Source organism: Penicillium diatomitis (assembly GCF_028827545.1).
Source record: "Penicillium diatomitis strain IBT 30728 chromosome Unknown utg000011l_segment0_segment0, whole genome shotgun sequence".
In the NCBI taxonomy this organism is placed as follows: Eukaryota; Fungi; Ascomycota; class Eurotiomycetes; order Eurotiales; family Aspergillaceae; genus Penicillium; species Penicillium diatomitis.
Window position 1 is genome coordinate 475,511 of NW_026623183.1, and position 18,975 is coordinate 494,485.

General features: G+C 51.6%; 7 protein-coding genes across 7 annotated transcripts; 3 read left to right on the plus strand and 4 right to left on the minus strand.

Annotated features, from left to right (window-relative positions):
• Window positions 1-898: 898 nt before the first annotated feature.
• N7539_007854 (uncharacterized protein) lies at window positions 899-1,876 on the plus strand (the record flags this gene model as incomplete). The annotated part of the gene is made up of 1 exon (XM_056937455.1): window positions 899-1,876. One exon carries the CDS (start codon window positions 899-901, stop codon window positions 1,874-1,876), a length of 978 nt encoding a protein of 325 aa, XP_056787320.1.
• A 1,019-nt stretch (window positions 1,877-2,895) lies between these two features.
• N7539_007855 (uncharacterized protein) lies at window positions 2,896-3,255 on the plus strand (the record flags this gene model as incomplete). Its single annotated transcript, XM_056937456.1, has 2 exons — window positions 2,896-2,943; window positions 3,022-3,255. 2 exons carry the CDS (start codon window positions 2,896-2,898, stop codon window positions 3,253-3,255), a joined length of 282 nt encoding a protein of 93 aa, XP_056787321.1.
• Window positions 3,256-3,499: 244 nt separating this feature from the next.
• On the minus strand, window positions 3,500-5,021 carry N7539_007856 (glycosyltransferase; the record flags this gene model as incomplete). The annotated part of the gene is made up of 3 exons (XM_056937457.1): window positions 3,500-3,770; window positions 3,827-4,444; window positions 4,498-5,021. The coding sequence occupies 3 exons, from the start codon at window positions 5,019-5,021 to the stop codon at window positions 3,500-3,502; spliced, it is 1,413 nt and encodes a 470-aa protein (XP_056787322.1).
• A 1,509-nt stretch (window positions 5,022-6,530) lies between these two features.
• N7539_007857 (uncharacterized protein) lies at window positions 6,531-6,797 on the minus strand (the record flags this gene model as incomplete). Its single annotated transcript, XM_056937458.1, has 1 exon — window positions 6,531-6,797. One exon carries the CDS (start codon window positions 6,795-6,797, stop codon window positions 6,531-6,533), a length of 267 nt encoding a protein of 88 aa, XP_056787323.1.
• Window positions 6,798-7,662: 865 nt separating this feature from the next.
• Window positions 7,663-9,380, minus strand: N7539_007858 (uncharacterized protein; the record flags this gene model as incomplete). The annotated part of the gene is made up of 4 exons (XM_056937459.1): window positions 7,663-7,944; window positions 8,000-8,151; window positions 8,217-9,109; window positions 9,184-9,380. 4 exons carry the CDS (start codon window positions 9,378-9,380, stop codon window positions 7,663-7,665), a joined length of 1,524 nt encoding a protein of 507 aa, XP_056787324.1.
• Window positions 9,381-10,435: 1,055 nt separating this feature from the next.
• N7539_007859 (PWI domain-containing protein) lies at window positions 10,436-11,976 on the plus strand (the record flags this gene model as incomplete). The annotated part of the gene is made up of 7 exons (XM_056937460.1): window positions 10,436-10,539; window positions 10,601-10,691; window positions 10,789-10,953; window positions 11,021-11,150; window positions 11,206-11,649; window positions 11,709-11,848; window positions 11,890-11,976. 7 exons carry the CDS (start codon window positions 10,436-10,438, stop codon window positions 11,974-11,976), a joined length of 1,161 nt encoding a protein of 386 aa, XP_056787325.1.
• A 1,151-nt stretch (window positions 11,977-13,127) lies between these two features.
• On the minus strand, window positions 13,128-15,914 carry N7539_007860 (putative cell wall protein; the record flags this gene model as incomplete). Its single annotated transcript, XM_056937461.1, has 1 exon — window positions 13,128-15,914. One exon carries the CDS (start codon window positions 15,912-15,914, stop codon window positions 13,128-13,130), a length of 2,787 nt encoding a protein of 928 aa, XP_056787326.1.
• Window positions 15,915-18,975: the final 3,061 nt, after the last annotated feature.

Sequence of the window (18,975 nt, forward strand, 5' to 3'; positions counted from 1 at the left end):
GATATTCTTCGAGCATTGTTTCCTTGTCGAGCTAGTAATGATGGTTTGTTTGCTCTCATGTATATGGGCGTCGTTGCCTTGTTCAAGTACCTTGGTCACTTAGGGCTTGCTTCCACCCCAATGGGGAAATTGTTTGCGGCCTTTGCCGACCCTTGGTCCTGCCTAGGCTATGGTGCTCTCACATTTATTCCAGATGATCGATTTTTTGATTCTGTGCACGCTTGTTCCTCGTCATTACTACTCAAATAGCTCCGGCCACAGTGCTGGTACATGTGATGAGATTCATCTCACTCGATTCAAATGATGCCGGCTCCCCATAGACAACGCTGAGTTACAAAATGACTGAGAGACATTCCCATTTGGTGTCAAATTTCATAACCGTGTCGAATACTGGAATATGGTGTTTGTCTGCAGGGGTGACGGCAGCCTATAGAATAGTGAAGCAGTTTGAGGTGACGCAAGTTCGGTATATACACAAGAGGCCAGTACAAATACTTTATTTGCTGTTGTGGAGATGTTCTCAAGCATCGCTGCCTTGTACAGGTACCTAATTAGGGTTGTCTTCTTGATTGGGAAGTTGTTTGCTGCCTCCCCAGGCTGCTGAGCCTTTTCAGGCTAGTCACGATGTCACACACTTCCTGGATATAAATTGCTCTTCATACCCCCTCCCTCACTTCTTCCTCTCCTTTGCTCTCTCTGTCCGTCTCCTGGCTCTCAGTTCCACCGTCATCATTCACCCACTCGACGCTGAGCAACCTCACACTTACAGACATTCGCAACTCTACACCCTCGCGCGCTTGACACGAAGCATCTTCGCTCTCTGTCAACTTTGTCAATTCGTCATTCACAACGTCGACAGCTTATCTGACTTTCACCTCACGAAAGCTTGACAAGAACCATGGCTGCCGACACTGGAAAGACGCGTTCCTCCTTTGCCTCCTGGCAATATCCCCTCTCTCTTCTCTGGTCGTACGAATTTCGTCGCCAAAATGACATCCTGAGCACCCGCCTGCTGGGCATCAAAGACCAGCTCAAGAAGAGTGGCCTACTCAATGCGGTCCTCTCAAAGGTTCTGAACAACCTTATTGTCATCATCGCCTCAATGTTGACAGCCATGGCTGATGTCCCCGGCGGTGGGGAGCACCGCCTTCGTCACCTTCGCGGTCTGCTTCTTCGGACCCTGGCCCCTCTCTACGAGGGCGACACAGTTTTCTGGTTTGGCCATGAAGCTCTCATCAGCTGCATCGCTCAGCTTGAGACCCTGCACAATCTCCCAGGGATCTGCTCGGGAGGTGAAGTAAGTGAAGGCGCAGCTTCACTTTCATCCTCCCTCAGCGGCGGCTCAGATAGTCTCTCCCGGTCACCTTCCTCCGGCTCATCCTCCGGCTCATCCTCCGGCTCTCAAGATGGGCTTCTCGGTGGCATTCCACGCCCTGCCCTGGCCTTCAACAGCCACCCCGGAGATGGTCAACTTTCATCCTCGGAGGCTGGCTCTGCTCTCGCCCTGAAGCTCGATGCGGTCATGCGCCAGAATGGACGATCACTCCAGAGGTACTTCGACGCCGTCTGCGCTTTCCGCCGTTACCAGATCCGCCTTCGGCAAGCCGATGACGTGAAGTTCATTCACGAATTCCTGGCGGGTCTTGACGACCACCTGCTCCGGCGCCGTCTCACTTGCGCCCTCGGAAAGACCGGCTGGTATTGGACCTGGCTCGCTCACGAAGTGCTGTCGATCCTCATGGAGGAGCAATACACGAACCAACAGCACATTGCTCGTGATCAGATCACCGCCAACGGTGCCTTCTTCAGACCCGATGGCACCTGCAAGTACCGTGTTGTGACCTTACCTCCCATCACCGAGGAAGACTTGGCCTGATCAGAGCAGTCAGCCCAAGAGCAGTGAAGAGCGATCTATCACACGTCGCCGCAAGACCACCCACTCGCCCGCTGAAGACTTTGCTTTAGCAACTCCGTGCCACATGAGGCTTCGAACCCGTCGTCCGATTCAAGGCTCCTCCTGAACATAAGGGATCGAGAGACTGAGTCAAAATACCGACTCTAATATGTCAACTTACATAAGAACATTATCATGTCCCGTCTCATCTTGTCAGGATCACAGCCTCATTGTCAAAGTCTTTGGCTCTGGCCCTTTCACCAGTTGTCTGGATCATACAGGACGACTTCAGCAACTGTTCAAATGTTACGGGCCGTGGAGACACCGCGGAAGACGCCCTGCAGGAACAATGACTTGGCGGGATTGAAAGAGGGTTTGGGATATTCATAGCATCTCTATGGTCCGGTCTTCAATTACTTGTTTCATTATCTTTCTCTTTTTGATTTCCATCGTTCGCTTCCCTGTCTTCTTCTTTTGGTTTCCTGTCTTGTATTCTCTTTTCAACGGTCCACTTTCTCATGATACCCTATTGATTTTCCATTCTTCATGCAAATTGGCACTCTACTGGACAATTACCGCGCGTTGTTCTTCTATCAGAGGTACCAGTTCACCAGAATCCATTTGTTCAGCGTTTCACACGGATAGTGTAGTCAAGACTCAAGACTGGCCAATGTGAAGGAGCTTTATCCTTAGTCTCTTGTTTCGGCCTAATATTCGCTGATTCAGGTGATTGCTTTACTGGAATCTGGATGTGGGTCTCAACCTTGCTCCTAACCACGAAGGAACATGAGGACTTGTCCATCCATGATGTCGAGAACGGTTCAGTGACTTCAGTGACGGCACAAATGCCAAGACAATTTCGCTCCAAGCCAACTAGTAGCGTTCACTTCTGGCGCCCCACTCACTCACCTTGCAGCCTTCCACCCTTCGGAGGACCCAGTTCCATCCTCGTTCAACTGGCAAAGACCTGCATTAACACGAACTATTCAACCTCATTCTCGATGCAAGTGGCAGAAATTTTATCCGATATTACCTCGCTGCGTGCTTGTGTAAGTTTTGTCCATGACTCCGGGGCACTCTGTTTCAAGTCGGTGTGAGGAAGATCCACGTGCGCTGATTCGTATCAGGGACACACGGAGGCCCTCGCTCTTGTCACGGTGGCTTCTGAAGATACGCGAGCTGAAAGGAATCAATCTGTGACCGCAGGTCATCAAGACTCTAAACTCGGAGCTCTGCAAAGGGCCAAGGAACTGGTGTCCCTGCACTACGAGGTCAAGTCACGGCACGCTAATGGCGAGGTTGACCATGAGCTACAACAAGCCAGAGAAGCCGTTGAACGGGTTCTGAGAGAGGTGTCGTGAAAACAATGCCCGATGGAGATGATTGTTCCTATATTCTTGTTGAATCACATGACAGCGGTCAACCGTGGAGGTGCGCAGTCGCGCCGGATTGCAGCGACCCAATATAGAAATGAAAGGCCCATGGAGGCCCCTGGCCCCTTGTCTCCCACACGTCCGCGCTCGATCAGGCTATCATGCTCCTCTTAATTCACTCTGATCCCTCCGTACCACTACTTGGTAGCTTGCAGCCACTTCTGTCTGTATCTTAATCTGATTCGGACTTTGTGCAGAATTCGAGGATCTGATGATAGGCATTGACGCGTCCTTCCTCCCGACAAAGATCGCCAACAGCTCTGGCACGACACTTCAGGTCCTCGTCTGTCAGGACTCGGCGAAGAGCTTTTGAAAATTGCTCTGCTTCAATATCAGGAGCTACGGCTCGGCTGCCATGAGCTCCGATCCCAATCCATTCGACTCGAGTTGCGCAATCGTAAGTGTCGAACCATTGAGGCAATATGACTTGGGGAACACCGACCCTAGAAGCTGTCAGGTAAGCTCTAATGTGTAGTTTGCGCACTTGATCAAGACTTACTTGCATGCTTCGAAAAATGAGTTTCCCCCGCCGTGGTGAACAAACGCGACAATCCGGTCAGAATCCAGGACAGACATGATGTCGGCTTGAATCCATGGAACTATCCTGATCCTATCTTCCTTTATATCCTTCCCTAGGACTTCATTGAACTCTTTCGAATTCTGCCAGTCAAACTTCAGCTTCCAGAGGATTTTGAGATCCGGCATCTGGGTCGTGAGAGCTACAATACCCTTTGCTGTTTGAAGAGCATTGCTTTCTGTCAGTGGCGCGTGCGACCCCAGACTGATCAAAATTGTTGGCTTTGTGAGCCAGGCATCAATCTGAGCATCTGCCACCGAGAGCGGTAAATGCCCGCGGACAATCGGGCCACACGAGACAACATTATCTGGAATCACCAGCGGAAAGTCTAGTTCCTTGAACGCGGGCGTGAGATTCAGGGACCTCTTGGAGTAGGCTTGGATAAGTGGAAATGCGCCTTTCCCTTCTGGTCGTCTGCCGTCCAAAGAGACATCCGGCTTGGGCCTTGCCATGGCGATCATCAAGATCGCACGAAATATCAGGAACGCGTTTGAAAGCACGAGGCTCCAGGGTATCGGAAATGGGAAACCAGAACCTGTTCTTTCGAGAAATCAGCATCGTATTGTCACTCGAACCGCGAAACTCACACGTACACCGGATACTTGCCAAGAATGGCGCTGATGGGCTGAATGCCAATGACCACATCTTTCAAAGGGACTGGCCACAGTACAGCCATTCGAACTGCAGTCGTTTGGCATGCCTCAAGACCTGGCTGAAAAATCGGGTCTGTCACCACGATTTTCGGACGCAGCTCTTCGATAAGCGCAACACAGGTTCTAAACGCTTTGAAGTATTCTGACTGCGTCCAGTGCTGCATCATTCTGATGATCTTCCGGTAGCCTTGTATTGTCCCTCTCACGCCCGGTCGGTGGGAAATGTTCTCAATGTGACAACGAATTGAAAGATCCTCCATCGAAGGACCGGGAATCTCATGAAATTGAGCAGTGTGTCCGCAATGAAGGCGTTCGTTCATATCATTAACAAGCGGGGCTAATTGTTGGAAGGACCCGAAATGAACGATAAATTCCCCGCGACTGAGGAATTCCTCGGCCACCGCTAGCGCAACATTGCACTGCCCAAGCTCACTGTTTGTGAGGAAAAGAATGGCTCTTGACATATCGGGTAGCTGCTGCTTTATGTCTCGGCTGGGTCAAAGTAATGCTCCAGGCGAAGTGACACACGAAGTGGAAGGGCTTTGCGATTCTTTTTTTTGCTTTTGCTAGCGACGTGGCTTATGAACCGGGAACATTGGCCCTCTCTGGTGGTCTCTTTATCAATGAGCTCTTGATCGTGCAACTCACCTTCGATATGTGAGCCTGACTGACGCCGGGGACGGTCTGTCTATTTATACCGATCACGATCTGGTCTACGGACGACAGCCCGTCAACCATGCACAAACCGGAGCTCGCGTCGTGTACTGTTGTTTAGAAGTGACCATACTAGTATCCCGGCTATACGGGCCAATTACCCATGATGTATCAATGACACTAATTTGCCTTGCTACGTGACTTTGCACTGATGACACTCATGTGATCTGTGAGGACTTGTTTTGCCCGGAAAACTCACCCACGGATTTTAAGGTTCTTCGTCGTCTGCCCGGTACATTACCGTGTCACCTTACCCTCGACAGGTCTTGTCTGTCTCTCCATGAGCGCTAGGTTGGGGCACCAAAGAGTCTGCGCTCATTCAGTCTCAATATAAACCCATAAATTTCCTGGAATAGCCGAGCGGTCCTTGAGAGTACACCGAGGTCAGTGATCTTGAACTTTTCTTGAGAAGAGCAAAGAGGTCATTTGCAGCGATCGGCAGTGGGATCGTGACTCAACTACATGGGTTACACATCCTTTTAGCCTGACACCTCTATTGATCGAATGGTTGCTCTTTGGGTTCTCGGCACGACCCCCCCCCCCATAACAGATTCACGAATGGCATTACAAATCCTCGGGCATTGACTTCCTTGTGGAAGTTAGCTTGCGATACGAGTTCAGGTTATGGATAGAAATCGAGTTCAGCATGGAATTTACTTCGATCCACGAAATGCTACCTGGCGGACCCTGTCAGTCGGATTTTCCACATGAACGCCTTCGACCAGTACATGGGATGATGAATCTCCGCCCTTCGCGCGCGCAGTGACAAAGTGTGCGCGAAACTAGTCATCACTGACGAGCTAGAGCTGTAACATGACCAGGTCTCAGGGGTACGTATTCGAAATAATAGAGTGATCTCTGTGCGGATGCGTGACTTGGAACACGGGTGTTGATACCGACCTCCATGGTCTGCACCTCGGCTGTCACGCCCATGAGCGAAGTAGGGCTTACTACCTTGCTGGTATGGAGCGCCATGTCTGCGATGTGGACTACTAGGACTTCAGCTTCCCTTGGCTAGAAGTGGCCTACGTCTCTGTTTGGCGATATCTCTGGATCAGCGAATGCCGCACTCCGATATCAGCATCGGCGCTTCGAGAATCGATGTCCCCTGTGCCTGTATCGGGCAAGTTTCACAGACGTGACTAAATCGCCTGGACAAAGTCAGTGTGACATCTCACAGATTTGGTCAAAGTATAGAGGCTTACCTGATGCCAACCTAAGTTGTTCGTATCGTGAAATTCCAAGCGGACTGTTCCCGTCTAGGACTCCTTGGTGTCCTTTGACAGGCGCGCCGTCAACAGAGCCAGAACAAAGATACCCGTGATCACAAAACACACTGCCGAAAAGAACCAAAGCAGTAGGAATCTGGCCTCTAACTTGTCGGCTTCTTCTGCTGCAGATACTTCTAGCATCAAGGGTCGCTGATTCTCCTCGTCATTGCCAGTGTAAAAATGGATGGTCTGTGGATCAGAGATAGGGGATATCGATCCATATTCGCGATCTAACCAATCTTTGGTCTTCCCCATTATATCATTCAAGAATTGGGAGGTGAAGAAAAGAGAAGGCGAGCATGTTGGGAAATGGAAAATGACTGTGGTAGAAATGGCTCCGGACGAGCCCTCGACTCACGTAGTAGCAGCTGAGACAATCATGCAAGGTGATTGCGACCGAGAAAAAGCAATTCCTGTTGATCTCTGAGTGCTTTATCTTGCATCACTTCAGCACGGTCTACTAGCCAATCCACCCTATCAGGTCAGTAAGATGTGCTCTGTCCCTTACGTGACCTCTGTGAAACCTGGCAATGACATTTCATCCCTTTGAGTGTTTCTGCACTGCGAACGCAATTCTCGGCGACGGCCTGCACGTAATATGGCCTCACATTGATCGCATGCTAAATAAGAGCCCGAGCATCTGTCTCATTTGTCAGGTTGCTGGGCTGGGCGCCCTGCATCAGAGAGAATGTTGAATCCAGTGTCGCCAAAACAAAACCAGCACAGCCAGACCTGCTAGGTCACGGCACTTTTCGTGCGCGGCTTCTTTGCTCCTGCATGACGCATTGATCTGCACTACCGTCACTGCACATACTAGCATATCATTCCCTCGATCTTTCAAAGTTGATGTTGTTCTCCGAGTTATTGACGACACGCAAAAGCCCACAGCGGTGGATGGCTCATGTATCGCCGTTGCTTTTCAATGCTTGCGTGGAGCACCTGCTCTCTAAATAGTTCATTGTTGTTTTGCGTGGGAGACACAGATAGGACCACAACTTAGTAAGATACGATGAGCCACAATAGACAAAACATCATGTTCCTTCCAGGCAAACCAACTGTTAAGTGATGCGTGCTCTGGTAGGAGAACTTCTACCATGGGCATCCGTGAATGATAGGCCCATCAAACCCTGACTTTGCCTCTCGAAACCCTCCACAGCCAGACACACAGCACGATAGCAACATTGAAAAAATCAAACACCATGGCTCCACCAAAGATTATGGCGTAGTAAAGCCATGCCTCGGTCTTGGATAAAGCACGGGTAGTCATCACTATAGCCCAAGGAAGCATCCACAGGAAATTAGACCCCAAGGCTTGGTACAAGTACCAACGAGGGGAAGCCGCTAAGAGAATGGCTGCCAGCTGATAATTGACAGCGTAGAAAATGTAGGTCCAGTCGATAGCCTGCTCAAACAGATTAGATCTCGAACATCTTTGACCTCCATTCAAGGTTACTTACTCTCCACATCTGCTGAGTGACTGTCGCAACTTCGTCCGACTTGGACAAGTAGTGGGCGAAACCCTTGATACCATGTACCGAAAGAGCGATGCAGATGACAGTCTCGAATATCAGAGCTACTGCACACGAGACTAAGGCCGGTCGGATAATGGCTACCAAATATTGTTAAGATGGCGCATTCATCATTCGAAAGCAATGTCCAGACAGACAGACTTACTGAGAACTTCTTTTCGAGAAGCCCTGGGGTACATTCCAATATCTGATGCTGCACGAAAGGCGCCCCAGGCGTGGCCCACAAAGACAAGTGTGGATGATTCCAATGCTTGGACAGGTACCATGACCAAGCCCCAACGGATAGTGTTGAAGACCCCCCAAGCAGTCGCATAAACCTGGCCCATTTGCACGATCCGATTCACCAGCCAAAGGTAGATTGCATTCCGAATTGCAGACTCCGTAAATGTATACACACTGGGTCTCAGAAGCGTCATGAATGCCACCCAACTTGGCACCATCTGGGCTCGTGCATCACCTTCTCTTTGCGCTTTGCGTACCACTTTGTAATAAAAGTAGAGCAGGCCGGCAGTAACAGATGTCATATCACATACCACTCTCACCGTACCTTGGGTGATCAAAGTGGGCTCTGACTGTTGAACATGAAAGTTTGACACCAGGAGTAGGTCGAGTATAATGTTGAGGACGAACTTGGCTGAGCTGATTACCAACGGCACGTCTGGGTCATCGAGGGCTCGAGTTGAGGACGACAAAGCTGCTTCAGCGGCCGAACTCAAGAATTGAACCACTGACAAACGCACATAAGCAATAGATGTTCCTCTGACTTTTTCTGGCACAAACGCAGACGCTAAACTTTGCGGGTAAGTAAGAAAGATGATCATTAAGATGAGCCCTTGAGTCGTTGTAATCATGATTAGCGTATAGGCCAAGTGCAAGCGTGCATTCATGGATCGCGTGTTTGAGTCGCCGATCACGTTCCAGGCCGATCTGGGAAATGCCTCGTTCAAGACCTCCGAGATAATGCCAATGTAGGTGTAGATATCCGTCAACACTACTAGGCTCGAATCGATGTTCGCAACCCAGAGCTTGCTGAGGGTACTGTACAGAGCCGGGAGAAGAAAAGTTGCGAGGTTGAAGAGCACCGCTCCGGAGAACCTAAGTATAATATTGACATTAGTTCACTCATCTCTTGATTTTCCATAAGCTTATTGAAGAAATCCTGCCTCTTTCGGCTCCAGAATTTGAGTCTGGAAGTTCCTGGTGCTTCATGCCCAGAGTCGTCGCCATTTCCGGCTTGAGTGCCACGTTGGACCACCGGCTGAACTGCGATTTTCGAAGTATCCGCCATGTCTGAAGCTCCTGACTTCATTCTTCTACAGGCGAAAAAATCGAGAATCTCAGAATGCGAAGTGGGGAAAGACATACTATTGCGCTCGCTAATGCGGAGGCGACGCTGTGGCGCTATATGACTGTCCCTTAAGGTTGGGATGGGGCCGTATTAGAGCACACTGTTTCCATGCTCAGTTTCAATCACCTACCTATCTGTTTGCTTTTGATCTGAAAATATCATATACGTGGAGATGACGACAGTGCCCTCGACAGTCCTGGCGCTACCGATGTATAGATGCCACGGGAATTCTTATCAACTGTAAGTGCAGAGTGAATACGCATTTCAAAGGAAGAGAAAAGTCGCTGCTTCGTCAATGGATTGTCCTGAGACTTGCAAGATTGCTAAAGGCTCTCTCCTTGTTCTTCGACTCTTGATGGTCACAGGTTTCTTGACTTTGCTCAAGTTACCATGATGCCTGTTCACATCTCTGTGTGTATTCTGGGATGTCGACGATTCGATTAGGGATGATTGGCACTATTGCTATCTGGAATATCTTGTCAAATTGGGAGCGCAGACATATTGGACAGGTACAGTCACATTAGCCTATAGTGACAACACGGTATCCTTAAACTGGTCTGTTCTTGCGAGTGCTACGCAACATACGGCCATCATGCCGAATTATGGTCCGTTGGACAACTACCTCGGGACGTCCCGTCCCTCACTTCCTCACACGATTTGAATCGCAAAGCCTTCTCCGGGCGGATGTGTTGGAGTCCTGGACCTTGTCTCGTCCATATTACTAGCCTCCTAGTCGTCATGACATATTTTGTGCAATAATCTGTGTTATCATATGAAGTCATGGACTTGTCTTCGTGCTGTTCACCAGACCAGCAGCTGGAGGCCGCCTGGCTGTCTGATCATCTGATGTCATTCCTCGAATTTCTCTACCGCCTTCAACAAGACAGCAAAACACGGCAATTCTTTGACCGCTCGGCGGAATTACTTCCTATCTGCCGTATCCTCTTCTCCCAGCATCCTCATTCTCAAGACGCGTTCGTCTCCACGCTTTTTAATAACGTTGCCGGCCTTTGAAAATGGCGACTCCCGTCGACTCCAAGCTCTTGAAGAAGACCAAATTCCCCCCTGAGTTCAGCCGGAAGGTGGACATGACGAAAGTGAACATCGAGGTTATGAAGAAGTGAGTCTTTACCCCGGATTCAGCTTCCCTCACGGATACAAGGGTCTGACAGCAACTGCAGGTGGATAGCCAAGCGTATCTCCGATATTCTGGGTAATGAGGATGATGTTGTTATCGAACTGTGCTTCAATCTTTTGGAGGGTACTCGCTATGTATGTGATATGCTGTCTGTCCATCAAACGTCGTGCGACACACGACTTAGCTTGGTTCTGTGCCACAACGCGCTAATCAGCCAAATTCCTTAATCAGCCGGATATAAAGTCGCTCCAAATCCAACTCACCGGATTTCTCGACAAAGACACGCCCAAATTCTGCAAAGAGCTGTGGTCTCTCTGTTTGAGTGGTCAGGAAAACCCCCAGGGTGTGCCGAAGGAGCTCTTAGAAGCCAAAAAGCAGGAACTGATGCAAGAGAAGGTACTTACTAGCTCGCTCTGATCTCTGGTCGAATGTTCGTTGTCGCTGACCAGTTCTCTTGAAATAGCTTGAGGCTGAAAGAGCTGCCGAAGCCGCTCGACGAGAAAGAGAAGAGGAGCGCATCCGCGAGCGCGAGCTGAACGATGTGAGACGGCGGGAACGCTCAGACCGAGGTGACAGAGGAGAAAGAGGTTGGGGTAGGCCACGCAATGATAGACGGCGCTCTCGCTCGCCTGCTGGTCAATACCCCAGACAACGATATCGTGACTCCTCCCCTCGCCGTGGGTCTGCTCGGCCAGATCGAACTCCGACTCATGACCGTTCCGATTCCCGATCTCGTCGCCCTCGTCGGCCAGAGCTCACACCTCCGCGCGCTCGCTCTCCTTCTCGTTCTCGCTCTCCTCGTCGATCTCGTCGGTCAAATTACACTCCTCCACGCGCTCGCTCTCCTTCTCGTTCACCGCGTCGTTTGCATCGAGCCGATCTCACTCCTCCGCATCGGTCTCGGTCTCGATCACGGTCTCGATCGCCTCGCCGTCACCGTCGTCCAACCCGTTCATCTTCGCCTCGCCGTGTGTCTTCTCCATCTCCTCGCAGGCACCGCCGTCGCTCATACAGCCGGTCCTCCAGTCCAGAGTACAACGACCGAGCTGAACGGCGTCGATCTCCTTCTAGTTCGCCCGGAGGCTACCGGAAGTAGAGCTCTCTCCCTGTTCACTTCAATATTGCGTTCACTGGAATGCTTTCAGTTCTAGCCTCCCTGGCCATTGGGAAAAGACTCCTAGTGTTGGGCCTTTCCTCGGTAGAAGCCGGCTACTACCTGACTTCCGATACTCACACTGCACCTCACATTCATGACTGGGGGAAATGGCATAATCTCTCGCTTGGTGCAGTGGTAGGCGCGGACCAAAGGCAATCGATTCTGATGGCGCCCAGGAAACAGTTGCAGCCATAGGGCAGCCATCCATGGCTACGATCATCGAATTTCGGGCAACAGCAGATAAGTTCACTGCATTCAATTGAAAGCGTTTTCAAGGCCTCGATGCATTCAGCAGTCACAGCAAAGCTCGTCACAAGGCTCAGGGTCCAGTCAGAACGTTGGGAGATATGGGTGCAGATGGCGCGGGTTTGCTATACCTGCCGTCGAGTGTGCCCTTGGGTGGTAGTTCACAGGGATCGATCTGGAGTCATTGGAAAGAGACTGACAATGTATTGACAGACAGACACCGATCTCCGTCAACCATCTCCTGTTCAATGGAATCGGCATATTTCTGGAAAAACAAATCTCTTGTCACCTCATCGTAATCTGCATTGTCTTTTGCTTTGATACCCATCCCAACAGTCTAGCCTCAGGGTGATGTGCTTCATATCTATCCACAGTCACCCAGAAAATCAAATCATGAGTTGACCTTTTATTCTTCTAACAGTGCATTATTTGTTTTTCTCGACACTTTTCGGTGAATGGTCCCTCGCATTCTCTCGCGTGTCGTACATTTCCACAAGTAAATCTCCTACTGGTCAGTACATCCCCAATAAGTCATCATCACGTCAGATCAGAGCACCACACAAAGCAAAGTAGCGGGGCTCCTTGACTCTCAATATCAGCTCATCTGTCGAGAAAGCCCATAGTGCCGGGAAGACTGCCGATTGTTTACTGACACCAGATTTCATGATGTCAGTCCTCAGGATGCCTTTACGTGAGGCATTCTGAAAGCAACAAGCGACAACTTAGACCAAAAGCGCTAGCAAGGCTTGGCCAAGTAGACTGCCTTCAGTAGTCGTGTTTGTCCTCCTGATGTTTAAGGTTTGAGAAGTGGTGCTAGGCCGCAAGCTTACTCTGGTTTTAATTCTACGTTTAAGCTGAGGAGATAGATGAACAAATTTAGAAAGCAAAATTGTTTGTATCCTCTATAGTAGATTAATATTATAATTAAAGATCCACAAGAGAGCAAGGAAAAAGAGAGTCATCTGAAGCAACGCTATTGGCAAAGAGTGAGAGGCAAAAGAGATGGTATTTGGAGAATCAAGCACGTTGGTTTATCTTTCAAACAATCCCAACGTGAGAGCTGTCAAAAATCATCTTGGCGTGAGGAGATGTGCAAAAACAGGAGCGAAGGGAGAAAATGCGGGTATATACGTTTCTGTTCGCGTGGATTGACAGAGCATTCAACCGCTTACTCGCAACCGCAAACGGTCTGGTAGACGGTGACGGTCTTGGCCTCGCCTTGGAAAGAGCCGCTGGCGCCTGTGGGAACAGGGGCAGCAGTGGGGGCAGGGGCACCACCACCAACAGTCCAGGTAGTAGCCCAAGAGGTGGACATGGCAGTCGGGACGGAGCCAGCGCCGGTGGCGGTGGGAACAACATTGCCGCCAGCAGGCATGGAAGCAGAGGCGGAGCCAGAGCTGCTGTGCGCAGAGACACCAGAGTCGGAGCCGGAGGCAGAACCGTTGTCAGAAGCAGAGGCGGAGCCAGAGCTGCCGTGCGCAGAGACACCAGAGTCGGAGCCAGAAGCAGAGCCGTTGCCAGAGCCGGAGGTAGAGCCGTTGCCAGAGGCAGAGCCAGAAGCAGAGCCGTTGCCAGAGCCGGAGGTAGAGCCGTTGCCAGAAGCAGAGCCAGAGGCAGAGCCGTTGCCAGAGCCGGAGGTAGAGCCGTTGCCAGAGGCAGAGCCAGAAGCAGAGCCGTTGCCAGAAGCAGAGCCAGAGGCAGAGCCGTTGCCAGAGCCGGAGGTAGAAGCAGAGCCGTTGCCAGAAGCAGAACCAGAGGCAGAGCCGTTGCCAGAAGCAGAGCCGTTGCCAGAGCCGGAGGTAGAGCCGTTGCCAGAAGCAGAGCCAGAGGCAGAGCCGTTGCCAGAGCCGGAGGTAGAGCCGTTGCCAGAGGCAGAGCCAGAAGCAGAGCCGTTGCCAGTGGTGGAGCCAGAGCCGGAGCTACCGGTAGCAGAGACACCAGAGCCAGAATCAGAGCCAGAGCCAGATACCTCGCAGGAGGAGCCAGAGCCGTTGCCAGAGGCAGAGCCAGAGGAAGAGCCGTTACCAGAGACAGAGCCGTTGCCAGAGGCAGAGCCAGAAGCAGAGCCAGAGGTAGAGCCGTTGCCAGAGGCAGAGCCGTTGCCAGAGCCAGAGGTAGAGCCGTTGCCAGAAGCAGAGCCGTTGCCAGAGCCAGAGCCGTTGCCAGAGCCAGAGCCGTTGCCAGAGCCAGAGGTAGAGCCGTTGCCAGAAGCAGAGCCAGAGGCAGAGCCGTTGCCAGAGCCGGAGGTAGAGCCGGAGGCAGAGCCAGAAGCAGAGCCGGAGGAAGAAGCACCGCCGTTGCCGCTAGCGCCACCAGCAGGACCAGTGGGAGAGGAAGCAGAGGAAGCGGGCACAGAAGCAGTTCCAGAGGGAACTAAGCCGGTGGGCTTGGAGCCAGTGGGCTTGGAGTCAGTGGGCTTGGAGTCAGTGGGCTTGGAGTCAGTGGGCTTGGAACCAGTGGGCTTGGAGTCAGTGGGCTTGGAACCAGTGGGCTTGGAGTCAGTGGGCTTGGAGTCAGTGGGCTTGGAGTCAGTGGGCATGGAACCAGTGGGAACACCGCTAGCAGAAATAGAGCCAGAAGGCTTGGTTCCGAGAGCATCGGCACCGGTGGGGAGGGGCTTAGGAGCAGGAGCACCGGGAATGCTGCAGCCGGTGAACCACTGGGAGATGATCAGCTGGATGGAGGAGTCGATGTCAAGACCAGTGCAGCCACCGAGGAAACCGGCGAGCTCAGAGCGAGCACCCCAGGACAGACCAACCATGCTCTCGCCTCCAGCAAGGAGACCGAGGGCACCGCGAAGGTCAATGCTGAGAGATCCGAAGATGTCACCGCGAAGGAAGGCAGAAATGTCGGTAGCGAGACCGCCAACAAGGCCAACGGAGACGTCAGCCGAGGTGGCGGCAGACAGCCAGAGGAAGACGACGGCCTTGAGCTCGACACCAAGGGAGCAGCTGGAGCCCGAGATCCAGGCAGCAAGGGCAGCACGAGCCTCGAGATCGAGCGAAGCGGCAAGCTTGCCACCAGCACAGGCTTGCAGACCAACGAGAAGACCAGCATCGATACCGGCGGCAGCTTGGCCACTCAGGAAAGCGGCGAGAGAAGCCTGGGCGTGAACGGACAGGGCACCGTGAATGTCAACGGAGGCGCCAACGGATGCACCAACGGAAACAGCAGAAAGGGCGGTATCGGCAATGGCACCAATCTCGACCAGACCGTCGGCGTGGCTACCGTTGCACCAGCCCAAAACAGAGGCGCGCAGATTAGCCTCAAGAGGACAGTCGGACCCGTTCAACCAACCAAGGAGAGTACCCTTGATATCGGCGTCCAAACTGCCCATAACACCACCGGCCGCGCAAACGCTGAGACCGGCGGAGACGTGAGCGTGGAGACCCGCTTGAGCGTGGGCGGAAAGGAAGGCGGATAGAGAAGCCTGCAGGGAGGCGTCGAGGACAAGAGTCGAAGACAATTGCGCGGAGGGGAAAATACCATCGACGGTGACATAGATGTGACTCTTGGCGGCAATGTCCGCACAAGTAGGAACGAAGACTGCCAAAGCAGCCATGACATCGGCGTCGAGGGTCAGAGAGCCGTGGCCCTCGCACCATGCCAGAAGGGAGGTCTTGAGATGACCGGTAATGTGGGCTTGACCAGCAAGCCACACCTTGAGATCAGCACGAGCTCCGGCGTCGATCTTGGCAGAAGAGCATCCAAGGGCACTGCCTCCGAGGGCGGCGGCACCGTTGGCGCTGAGACCACCCAGGATGGAGACAGAGGCAGACGCAGATCCGTGGACACCTCCGCCGAGGACCGCATCGACCAGACCGACAACATCTGTGGCGGCATGGCCCAGAATATTGGACAGGAGACCGAAAGTGCGACGATCAACGGCGACTTCGGTGGGATAAGCAAGAACATGGCTTGCCAGAGCGGCAAGGAAGAGAATGTGGGAACGCATGATTGTTTTAAGCCTTGAAATGGACGGTCAATCGGTTTGGTTCGGGATTCGAGATTATCGGAAAGTGGTGAGAGGGTAGTGAGTGTATAGCCAAAATAGCTGAATGATCAAGTAGGAAATGAGTAAATGAGTTGGGAGTCGAGAGTCCCTGACAACGAGAGCGATTGGAAAAAAGACAAGGAAAGATTAGATGGAAAAAGACAGTGCAAGACGGACCAGTCGCCGTTCTTGTGGAGCAATAAAAGACAGAAAGATGAAGACGAAAGTGAATGAGAATCTCGTACAAAGGCGAAGATCTTCGATCCTTATATACCTCCATGAGCATCCAGCAACCTTGACTAGCGGGGAACGGATGCTCGCCAGGTGCCATGAGTAGCGTATTGCCTCTCTCGACTCCATCTTCGACTCCGTAGCAAAGAATAGCACACTCTGAGACGACTAGTCCCGTTCGCTCCACTTTTCTTCTTTGGCTACCCCTTGTGGCTCCCTGCAACAAGGCCCATGGAGCACACGATGGAGTGGAGACCGGGAGAGCCATTTTCTCAGTGGAGAGGGCTATTCAAGCCCTGTGCAAATCGTCAAGTCTCCAACAACGAGCTACCCCGGCCTCGACGGGGGGAAAAGGACTCTGCCCTCAATAATAGAGCTATCAGTTTCACAAGCACTCCACAGGTCTCCACCCATAACTTTGATCCACAACGGAGCGGCCGCTAACGCACTAGGGTGAGCACCACGTCCAGCTTTCAGCTCTTGACCTTATGCTACCCCCTTTCTCGTCGCCTGAGAATTGGGAGTCGCAAATGGTGGCGGACAACTACCGGGCAGCTGATCCACGACTTGCTCCGAGGCTCCAAGTGGAGAAGAGCACATCGTAGCATTTGCCAAGTTGTCTACTGAACACTGATTTTGGGGCACGCCCCTCACAGTCATCGACTGGACGAGACCGTTGTCAGGGCTTGGTATGTTGCTATAAGCCAGACTCGAGTTGGCTCTGTGGAAGGAACCATGTTATAGTATTGCCAACTCAGGCTTGGTGCCATGTCAATTGGGACGTAGATAGTCATCACTTGTGCAAGGTCTTGAAGTGAGTCCTCAGCCCGTGTGACGGGTAATAGCTGCCAGCGTCGTTGGAAAGGGGGCAGTCTCGAGTATCGACCATGATTGACGACCAAGTTAATTAACTCGGTTTTCCAGACGGACGGCAGCCTCCCGTTCACACGGCTGAGACTCCAGCCCCAGATGGACGGTGTAGTTCAGTAGGACATACCTACCATCTGACGTTGGAAGGACGCACGAGGACCGGCTAGGCGGGTCCTTCCTGCATGCGTTGCAAGGGTCTCAATCAGGCAGGGTTTGCGAGGATCTCAGGGTGGTTCAACGGGCAGGACGTACTCGCGGCCGAGAGTTCCGTTAGGGAAGCACACGGGATTCTGCAATCCAAGGCGGTCATCATCAGGTTAGGCTTTACGCTAAGTAAGCTAGGCCTATCCGAGCTTGGTCACATGCACTCGTAGGAATGGAACGATTGACTATTTGAATCACATTCGTACCATATTTCAGGTAAGTTACAGAGTACTGAGAGTACTAAGTAGTACTACTTCGAAGTTCGAACTATATTCGCAGTACCTCAAGCTAAGGAAGGAGTCTACCTTGTATCACACTTATTTCACATGTCTGTTCATTGGCCACAGCCATAACAAAAGACACGTCGTGGTAACTACAAGTGACTATAAGTACAATATTGATATGGCACTTGAGCGGGTGTCAACGATGTGGTCACTTATTTCCATCCGCAGGTTCCACTCGCCTACCCGTCCCGACGCTGGTTGGGCCATCAACGCAACTTCATTGACAATAGTCAAATGTGCTCTTTCGGAGGCACTAACTGCTTCCAGCTTCCATTAGCGTGAGCTCCCAAAAACAATTCCCGGATACGACGGGAGATTCAAGCGTCCGAGTTTTTGCAGAACCACATTAGGTAGTCAGTGACCCTGTTTCTTGTGAGTCAGCACAATGATGTCCATGTTCTCAAAATTAAGAATTTACAATAGTATCTGTCATGACCGACCGTGGCTTGGTCAATGACTTATACTACTAGGTTCTCTAGGCAGTCTCTCGGATTGTAGACGACTCTTACAGACTGCAAGTACAGTAATTCAAGTAGGTACAGTGCAGATTGGTTCGTATCAGTTTTAGATGTTGTTTTGCCATGCATCCTCCAAAATCATGGATTCGGGCCAGGCACCAGGCACCAAATGCAGATCCTTACAGGGATCCACGCTTACTTCGGTCAAGTCATGTCTTAGCTCAAGGCCAGACCTTCAGGCGACAGGAAAGGAGACTCCAATGTTGGGAAGACGCCAGGTTGAGTTCGGATAAACTCGGTTCTGTTTTGCCCCGTTGGCCCAGCCGAAGTATCCAGCTCGATTTGACAACAGACCGGTCCACCTCCCCCAGTCCAAAGTCTTCAGTGATCAACCCAGAGAAACATGTGCGGCCACGAAGTCTCGTCTATCCTGAATTGGGTCTATTCGCCACATCATCATCCGAGCCAAGAAGATCTACCAAAAAGCCATAGGAAGCCGGTTTTTTTTTTGAGTCTGCATCTCGGGATCTGAAATGCACTGCTACAGAACTGCTAAGGGGTCGCCGCCAAATGCGGAAGCAGATCCAAGCTCAAGGCTTCAGACTCATCCGTGGTCCACATTTCTCTTCAACCTTCAAAGCTCGTTGCTAGTTTGTCCGCTGCTTTTTTTGATCTGTGCCAAAAAAAAAAAAATCAGCCAGACTGAATATCGCTCTGCGTCACAATACATTATACAACACATTCAGTGTCGGCTAGCGGCTCAAAACTCAAATCGGGAGCTTTGATCGTGAGAAGGACTTGACGACCAATTAGTATGATCGCATTTGCCCGGCTGTCTGCTCAATCAGGCTAGATTAATGAAAGCGCCGTCAGAGTAGACTACTCAAATCTCGAGGTGTCAATCGCTTGGCCAGATTTCGTACTGTCAGTGAAGAGCTGGACCCTCGCAGGCTTGCGCTCAGTCAACCCAATCCA